This window comes from Arachis hypogaea, chromosome 14 (assembly GCF_003086295.3).
Source record: "Arachis hypogaea cultivar Tifrunner chromosome 14, arahy.Tifrunner.gnm2.J5K5, whole genome shotgun sequence".
Classification (NCBI taxonomy): Eukaryota; Viridiplantae; Streptophyta; class Magnoliopsida; order Fabales; family Fabaceae; genus Arachis; species Arachis hypogaea.
This window is the reverse complement of record NC_092049.1, coordinates 121881006-121890946: the sequence shown is the minus strand read 5'-3', so window position 1 is coordinate 121890946 and position 9941 is coordinate 121881006. Positions and strand designations below refer to the sequence as shown.

General features: G+C 32.8%; 1 protein-coding gene across 1 annotated transcript; it reads left to right on the top strand.

Moving 5' to 3' along the window:
- Positions 1–1444: 1444 nt before the first annotated feature.
- Positions 1445–5141, top strand: LOC112743075 (uncharacterized). Its single transcript, XM_025792299.3, has 6 exons — positions 1445–1924; positions 3583–3665; positions 3748–3823; positions 3967–4124; positions 4218–4269; positions 4832–5141. The coding sequence occupies exons 1-6, from the start codon at positions 1447–1449 to the stop codon at positions 4879–4881; spliced, it is 897 nt and encodes a 298-aa protein (XP_025648084.1). The 5' UTR covers positions 1445–1446; the 3' UTR covers positions 4882–5141.
- The last annotated feature ends 4800 nt before the right edge of the window (positions 5142–9941 follow it).

Genomic DNA, 9941 nt, shown 5'->3' with positions numbered 1-9941 from the left:
AAAAAACTAAGATTAAAAGACAAAGATATAGAGATAAATTAAGTTTTTGTGTTATATTTATTATAAAATATATAGGATCGAATTATTTTTCAGTGTTTTATTTGATTTAAATTAAATATAGAAACTGAAATAAATAAAATTACTTAAATATCTTTATTAATTAAAAATAAAAACAAAATATCCAATTATTTAAAGAGTATTGCTATAGTAAATATTATTATTTTTTGTCAATATTTGGCGAAGAATAATTTGTACTCATATTTACAAGGATTTTACACATAAAAAATTTATAGTTTGTATTTATATTTATTAGAATTTTGTACCCATAAATCAATATAGTTTGCACTATATTTTTTCTGTTTGTATATATGAATTAGTAAAATTTATTTGTTAAGAATAATTTAGTATTTATCCTAATCAAATGATAACAAAAAATACTAAAAATTGCTGGCAAAGGAGATTCTCTTACTTAAATTAAAATTTCATCAATTTTTGACTTTTTTGTAGCACCACCCTCATCTTGTTACTCGTCCCACCTATTCCTCTGTCTTTTTTGTTGCTACAGCTACAGCGCTGGTGTAGCCTGTGGTGGCGCCGCCTTAGCAGTATTCTCCTCTTCCTTCATCCTCTTTTTCTTCACAATAGCCTCAACGTCTCCTCCTTCTCCCTCTTCAATGCCTTCATCTTCTTCTTCTTCACAATAGCCTCAACGTCTCCTCCTTCTCCATCTTCAATGCCTACTCCCTCGTAACATCCGCGTAGGTCCTGATGGAAGGATCCGGTGTCTTCTCGCCAGCAGAGAAAAGATCATGGCGCTCAAGTGAGATGATCTGCTTGAGCCTCTTTTGGCGGTACTCATCCTTCGTGTTGGTAATCTTCTATAGCTTCCTGAATAATCCAATTTAACGTCACTGTCACTGGATATCTCCTTGAGCATAGATTTAGGGACAGTATACGAGACAAGCTTTCGAGCAACCTCATTATCCATGACGTTAATATTCTTTTTATTTTTGTTGGCAGGAATTGAGATGACGTAGGAGTCCTTGTCAGAACCACTATAGAAGTCCATGTCAATGGTGAGAGAAGTGAGGAGTAGAATTGGATTTTCAAATTTTGATTGAGGGAATTTTAGAAGAGAAAAGTTCGGTTAGTTTTCATTTCGATTATGAAAACTTTGCTCACTCCTTCCCTCTTTTATTTCATGACTACTCAATCATCTCTCCTACAGTAATAATAAGAGTAGCATCAAACCATCAATTAGGAATGACCAAAAAAAATGACACGAGATTTATAGTCACGATTTTATGAAAAGTGACTCAAATGTATCTATAATCACAATTTTAGAAATAATTTAAAAGGTATCTATAATCACAATTTTACATTAAAAAAAAAAATGATCATAAAATACGTATATCTTATTATCACAGTTTTAAGAGATAGGCTAAGATGATCTATAATCACGGTTTTCAATTTTTTTTTTTTTTAAAACCCAACCCCTCCCCTCAAACAGCCGCAAAATTCCCCGATCCCCCATTCCCCATTCTCGATGTCACTCTTAAAGAAAGAAAAAAGAAGGTAACCCTAACCCATCCCTCCCCACTCCCCATTCTTTGTCGGCCTCACCTACTCCGCCCCCACCGCCACCCCTTCACCACCACCAGAAACAATCGCCGCCGCACTCTCCACTCTCAAAGGCAACTCCCTCCGCCTCGAAGACCCTGGCCCAACCGTCATCCGCACCTTCCTCTACACCAACGTCTCCCTCCTCCTCGCCAACGAACGGCCATCTCCACCGCCGAAGGTCTCCGTCCGACGAAGGTCTCTTCGAGCTATCCTCGGTCGTCGTCTCCCTCTTCTCGCTCTCTGTTCGAGCCCACTTCCCGTCCTCCGTCGCGGTCTCTTCCCATTGGATGCGTTTGTTACAGTAAAGTTTATTTATTTATTTATTTTATTTTGATTCTTATTGAGTTCTCTGTTTTAGATATCAGTTCTCTGTTTTATTTTGATTCTTATTAAAGTAGGTGCTCAGTGCTCAGTTTTTAAATAATAGACATACTACATAAAATCGCGACAGATTGTGTGGATTTTGATTGTAAATTATTCATGAAAATTAGAAAGAATAGAATACCAATTACATTTGGTGGAATTTGCTTGTTATTAAATTATGCATCACATGCTTGAAGAAAATTACGTATGCTTACTTGTCTATATAGCTGTAAGTCAAAATAGATCATTTTTATAAGCCAATTAGTGTCAAAAATATTGAATTAGATTTGGTCTACATGCACTTTTCGTTACTTTCATTGTCATTTTTTGAATGAGTATTTTAACACGGCACTCGTTAAAAAACAGAAAAGGCATCTTTTTAAATGCTTAATGTTTTCGATAATGCATGTGATAGTTTACTTTTTCGTACTTCCGTAATAAGTTTTTACGAGATTCATTACAAATTACTTATTCTTGTTAAGATGTGAACATTATATTGTTGTTGCATGCATAATTATTGTGCAGATTATTGCATTAAGTGCTTCAGCAAATAAGCTGTTAAAAATACAAGACAGTACTGAGGAATACGCTGCCCTTATAATGGAGGAGTTGGATCCGGAAAACTTTGGATACATTGAGGTTTATATTTTATTTTCTATCTCCAAAATTCAAAACAAAATAAACTGATTGGCCATTTATATACAAAAATGGGGCTAAGTCCTAAGAATGTGTGGCATAATGCATTCAGCTATATAACTTAGAAATGCTTCTTCTAGAAGCACCATGTTCATGCTCTTGTTAGCATTTTGAGTTGCATGTATTTTTGTTGTTCAATGTGTGTTGACTTCTGTAATTTTTTTCCAAAATGGTTAACCTTTAACCGTTTAATTTATTTGTTTTCAAATTTGGTTCTTCCTCTGTTTCATATATATTGAACGCTTAGACCAACTTCTTCATGATAGGTGTTACTGCTGTAATTTTATTTTATTTTCTCTCTTACATGATTTCATATTGCAAATCTTTGACTAATAATAATGTTTAATTTCATCCAAGTCATTCAGCACATGTTACCTCTCATATGGGAATTTGAATCCAAATTTTGTAAAGGAAGAAAAATTTTAATTTTTACTTGGTGATTAGATCTACCTAGTGAGGTTAATAATAATAGGAAGAAAAATTCAAAGTCAGCTTGAATAATTCAGAGTTTTGAGTTTGATGTAATGATGTCTAATTGATTTTTGCATATTCTGGTCCATGTAGCCTATAATAGAACAAGGCATAGTTTTTGTTGATCTCTCATGGATTCATCATTATCACTTGCCATTGTTTAAATTCGATAAGAAAGTAGCCTAATAGCACTCTTAAGCTTCTTAACATGATAGTTTATCAATTAATATAATTATCCCCCCCCCCCTCTCCCTCTTCTAAAGAGTAATGTTTGTTGTTGGATATTCATTTTCTTTTTCCTTTCTTTCTTCCCTTTGTTCTGGTTTTAGTGCTATATTTGAAAGACTACACTTGAGTCACGCCTTCCTTCCTGTGCCTTGTTCTTTTATTATTTTGCATTTAAGAAAACTGTTATTTTTAACTTTTTAGGGCTTGAAGCTGTATGGAACACTGCAAAAGTTGAATCAGGGTCAATTGTTGCTGTTTTTGGCCTTGGAACTGTTGGTCTTGCTGTAAGTTTCTTTCCTGTAGTAGTAAATGTATTTTTTGCTTGGTCTCGAACTACCATTGCAATTGATTATTTTATACTTACAGGTTGCAGAGGGTGCAAAAAGTGCTGGTGCATCTCGTATTATTGGCATTGATATTGACGGCAAGAAATTTGATACAGGTAAATGTCTGAAACATATGCCCTTGATGTTGTGAAGTGATATGCTCCAAGGTTTCTTATTTCTAAGCAAGAGTGTTGTCTTATTGTGTGCAACTTTAAATACATGTTCTTCTGTTTACTTCTCTTGCTATTTTATCTTGCAGCGAAGAACTTTGGAGTCACCGAGTTTATTAATCCTAAAGAACATGATAAACCAATTCAGCAGGTCATAGTTGATCTTACGGATGGCGGAGTTGATTATAGTTTTGAGTGCATTGGGAATGTCTCCGTCATGAGAGCTGCTCTGGAATGCTGCCACAAGGTGAACACTGCCGCAGCAGTGCCACATTGACTCAATTGTTCAAATATTACTCTAGATGGACATAACCATGAAAATATATGTTTTGCTGAATAGGAATTTGCTCTGCATTCAACAGTATACACCATACACACCTTTTTCTCCTCAGGTAAATCCAAACACCTTTTTTAGTTTTTATTCATTATTTACATATCAAGTCAAAGTTAAGACGAATCCAGGATGACCTTTAAGAATTTGGGACTTCCCATATGTTTAACATTATTCAAAATTGAGGCTTATTATACGATCTTTGATTTTTTATGAGAGGCAAACTCAAAACTGTCTAAAGAGATCTTGATTCACGCTGATGCATAAAGATATGAACCACTTATTCGAAATCTAGACTGCACATTATACACAGTTAAGACAAAGTAGTTAGAGCCCTACACTTTTGGAACATGTAATTCAATTTTATAAGCAGCACCTTTTTTCCACTTCAATTTTATTTGGTGAACTGAAACGTGCTGGCCTTTTTATTTTCTCCCCAACCAATATACTGATATTGAATCAAAGTTAAGAAGAATTGAGGATGACCCTGAAGGATCTGGGACTTCCCATTCGCATAGTATTATTCAAGGAATTGATCAAATTTTTGCTAATTTTTTTACTGTATGTTCAATTTAATTTTTCTTATTTATTTTTTGTTGCTGATAGTTTGAATTCTTGTCTAGGTTTGTTGTTTCCAGTGTTGCTAAATGCTAAGGGATTACTTGATTATTAAAAGTTATTGTTATCAAAGCTGAGGATCAAAAGGAACCAATATGTCAAGGCAAAGGATAAATTGACATCACAACTCTAAAGTTAGTTTAGAGTTAGTTACAACTAATCTTGGCTAATCTTTAGCTCCTAGAAGTACTTAGTGTTAGTATATATATCATTGTTTAGAATTGAGATCGAGACAAGTGTATTCACTCAAGTATATTAATTTGTGTTGTTTGAACTAAAAATATATCTAGCTTATAATATAAATTTTATAATTTAGATGTCTTGAATTTTTTCCTTTTAGACTTATTTTGTGATTATCATAATTTTGGGATGTGATTATGTTTTAAAAAAAAATTTAGAAACCAGAGTAAGTTATGGTCACGCTTTTAGAATAGCGTGACTATAGATAAGTTATTGTCACGCTAAAATCGTGACCATAGAGTAAGCTATGGTCACGGTTTTAAAATAGAGTGACTATAGATAAACTATGTTCACGTTAAAAACCGTGACCTTGATAAGATTATGGTCACGGTTTTTCAAAAGGGTGACCGTAGAGTGAGTTATGGTCATGGTTTTAAAATAGGGTGATTATAGATAAGTTATGGTCACGCTACAACCATGATCATAGATCAACCTATGGTCACGGTTTTACAAAAGGGTGACTATAGAGTAAGTTATGGTCACAGTTTAAAACAAGGGTGACCATAGAGTAGGCTATGGTCACAATTTTAAAATAGGGTGATCATAGATAAATTATGGTCACGCTAAAACTGTGACCATAGATTAAGCTATGGTCACGGTTTTAAAATAGGGTGGCTATAGATAAGCTATGGTCACGTTAAGATCGTGACCATAAATTAGGCTATGGTCACGGTAAAAAAATATGGCCTAAAATGTCAGAATTTAAACACTGCAATTGTGATTATAGAAACCGTGATTATAGATAAAAAAAATCGTGACCATAGATCTATAGCCACGCTAGCATAAGCCACGGTAAAAAAATTGTAATCATAGGTCAAAAATCGTAACCATAGATTTTTTTTTTTTTTTGGTAGTGAGTAGTATAGTAATACAATTTGGAATTTTATTGAGTAGTATATAATAATAATAATAATATTTATTTGTCCCCACTAAATTATTAAATTTGACCCCACAATAATTTTTTATTCAACCTTCGACACTTAATAGTCAATTTGAGTACTTCATATTAGATGTCCATTATAATGATGAATTTTTAAATTTAAATAAGATTGTTGTTCTTTCTTAGAAATCGACTTGAAAGAATATTATCTATTCATTTGTGTTTCTTTTGAAATTAGCTTTAGTTTTTTATAATTACACTAATTGAATGAACATTTTCAACAATGAATATCATCAAGAGCTAATTGTATGAAAGTTGAATTTTAAATGATTGTTCAACAACATATACAAAAAAAAAGACATTTTGATTATATTGTCAAAGTTTCAAAATATGAAATATAAAAAATTAAATTTTAAATTATATGTTATTATTTAAATTACCATTTTAGTATTTTAATTTGTAATTAGATATTTTGAAGCCTAATCATATTTTACAATAACAAAATATAATTATAACAACAATTATACTACGTATACATAAAATAATTATTTGTACAAAATAAATCTTAAAATACAAATTTTGAAATACAAAATATATATTAAAAATAAATTAAATAATATATGTATTTATACATAAATCTATAGTAGATAATTTGATACCTAATTTTTTATGTAAACTTAATATTTTTATTATAAAAATTATTATCATGTTATATATATTTTACCCCACTATCAAAATTTTCTGGATCCGTTATTGAGTATAGTTGTACTAGGATTGCAATACTCCAAGTAGAGATATTCAATTTAGACATGTAACAATCAAATCCAAACCAATACAAATGCTATGAAATTGAAAGGTGAAAAAGAACAAACGAATTGAAGATTTAGGGTTTATGGTATTTCTTCTGTGTGAATTGATGTAAACTTCTATTTTGTTGTTTTGTAAGTACTGCATGCTGTCTATCTTTTCTTGTAGAGGTTGAGAATATTTACCAAGTATTAAAAAAAATACAAGAGACTCCAAACAACATAAAGAATTAAGTATGTCAATGATAATGAATTTGTAAAAAGAAAAAAAAAAGAAAAAGATGGATTCAATTTTAAAATTAAATTGAGTATGTGTCTTTGTGGTCACAAATAATAATTATAAAATTTTATTAATTAAATCTTATAAACAATTTATAGTAACTCTAACCTCTTAAAAAGAGTAATAACTCAAATCAGAATTTGGATCGTACACTTTAGTTTCCAAAGATTTAAAATACATAAATCAATCTTCTAACGTTAGATGTCGTTTGTAACATCTTACCACACAGAGCTTTATGCTTAAGTCGTAAAACAGAGGTGGTGTGGTATTACGACATCTAAAATAAAATAGATATACGTATAATAATTGAAAGGAAATAATATACTAGAAGCCTTGAAGAAATAACTAAAGCAAAATTGCAAAATTAAAAGCGCAACGCTAAGGATATAAGGTTACTTACGTATGAAGAAAACTAAGGTTCACTAACATAAATATATATATAGAAAACAAGAGTAGAGGATAACTCAGCCTGCGAAGCTAAGGCTGGCCGGAGAATATTTACATACATATATACAAAACCCATAGCCCAAAATACACAAAAGAGATCCTAGTTCTCCATACACCTCTAAGAGGTACAAAAGTAAAACAAGTTTTTAGGAGAGTTCTATACATATAGTCATATATAAACAACACACAAAATAATATCCCAAGGATCCATGCAGAACTCCAGATGCCTAGCGAGGTGCCTCTCAACCTGCATCTGAAAAACACAAATATTCGTATGAAATGAGAACTTCTCAGCATGGTAATGGTGCCGCATACATAAGATATAAGGTCCCGAAAAAACCATAGGCAATCTTAGAACGCCGAAACTCAGGTTATAAAACTTAGATAACTAAAACAGAAACCATGAATGGATGGTCCTCTAGGGATTTCTAAACCTAACTAAAACTTAACTAGAACCCTAAATCTCTTTGCCTTTCCTCCGTTCCTCCATCTCTGCTGAAATTACAAAGACAAACAAGCAGACAATGGCAAACATAGATAGAATACAAGTAATACAAATAGCAAATATAACAAATAACATATTATAATCACTTAGGCAATTTCAATTAATGCACAAGCAAGCAATTCAAATAATATGCATATGATGCATGCCAGTCGTAGGGCTGATGAGTCCCATCTGTCGATTATAAAGCCAACTCGACAAGTTCGGCTGCTAAACCCTGGACTGTCCCCCGACGTGCATCCCCAAGAGTCTATGCATAGCTTTTTCTCATATATATAAAATTGCTCAATGGGGGTATCCTTCTCGGGAATTTATAAGTGCCTAGTCACCTCTTACATCGTAGGGTCAACAAAGTATCGAGTCTCAACCTGGAACACGTGGTGACAAGCCACGATACTTTACCCAAAGACACTCATATCTCAAATAACATAAGTGCATAAGCCTCATTTCATTCATATTCATTCATAATCATTTCATAATCATTCATTATAGCCATAACATTACTTATATATCATATATTTGCACTTTTATACATAATTCATCATAACTCGGAGTAAGTGGGGCGAACCACACCCTTACATCTATCCGGTGAGCCTCTATACTCACCAACCTGGAGCAAGTGTGGGGGGTGAAACCACAACCCTTGCGTCTATCCAGGAGGTACGTTCTCATATGTCCAGGAGGAACAAAGGAGGGGATCCTAACCTCCCACCATCTCGCTGGGGGGCGATTTTACAATACCAGGAGGAACAAAGAAGGGGATCCTCACCTTCCACCATCTTCTGGGGTCGCACTTTCAAGAAAGAGTGCTCAAATGAAATATTCATTCCTTTCTTTAATCAGTTTTATAATTTAAGAAGTGTATATATATATATATATATATATATATATATATATATATATATATATATTATATATATATATATATATATATATATATATTTATGCCACCTATCTTCTCATACCTAATTCATCACTTTTCCAACCTTATTTCACCCCCAAAATACCTCCTTTTCTCTAGTTTCATCTCATTACTAGGCCTATTACTAAGATTTAGCGTTAAAAGAGTGAAAATAGAGGTTTAGAGGTTTAAAATTAAACTTTAAAACACAAAATTCATGTTTGCTGAAACAGGGGCCGCGCTTATATGTGGACCACGGGTACGCGTGGGAGTGTAATTTGCCCATCATGCTTACGCATTACCTCGTCCGTGTATGCAGGTACGCTGGACAGAATCAAACATCCACGTGTGGAGGAGTCCGCGTACACATACATTGCAAATTAGTCAAAGAAAGTGGTTAAGTCTGCAGAATTTCAATTTTACATATCGAACTTCTGATGCACATAACTTTCTCATTTTAAAACATTTTTCATCCGTTCTTCGAATGGCGTAAACTTCATGAATCCAATTTTTATATGAAACAAGTTTGAAATAATTTGAGATTCTAGAAGCTAAGTTATGGCTCACCGAGGTTCGGCGAAAAATCAAATTTTCACAAAAGTTCATAAACCTCTATTATCACCAACTCAAACTCAATATCAACACTCAAAACATACAAACAGCACCACAACCTTTCAATTCAGCATCACAATCCTACATTCTATCAAAATCCAGCATACCTCAATCTTGCATACATTTTCTTCCAACATTTTCAATAATAGCATCAAAATCATCGACCTTAACATATCCACAATCAACATTTACATTTACCACCATCAAAGTCATCATTCATTAACCTCCTTATCACATCAACTATATTCATGTCACACAATCAATGAATTTATCATGCCTCATCAAATCAAACAAACATTGTCAACTAAACTACCAATCAAATCCAACATTCTCAATCCAACCTATCCTAGGTCGTCCAGCCTAAGTTTTCACAAGACATTACATATTAAATACGAGAAACCAAAACCATACCTTAGCCGATTTTCTCATATATCCCAAGACAACCCA

Excerpts from the sequence above, each read along its gene's own strand:
- LOC112743075 (XM_025792299.3), top strand. The coding sequence starts at position 1,447 with ATGATCTATAATCACGGTTTTCAATTTTTTTTTTTTTTAAAACCCAAC. Across the intron at positions 3,666-3,747 it reads TTGGAACTGTTGGTCTTGCT|GTTGCAGAGGGTGCAAAAAG; the intron begins GTAAGTTTCTTT and ends TTATACTTACAG. Across the intron at positions 4,125-4,217 it reads CTCTGGAATGCTGCCACAAG|GAATTTGCTCTGCATTCAAC; the intron begins GTGAACACTGCC and ends TTTGCTGAATAG.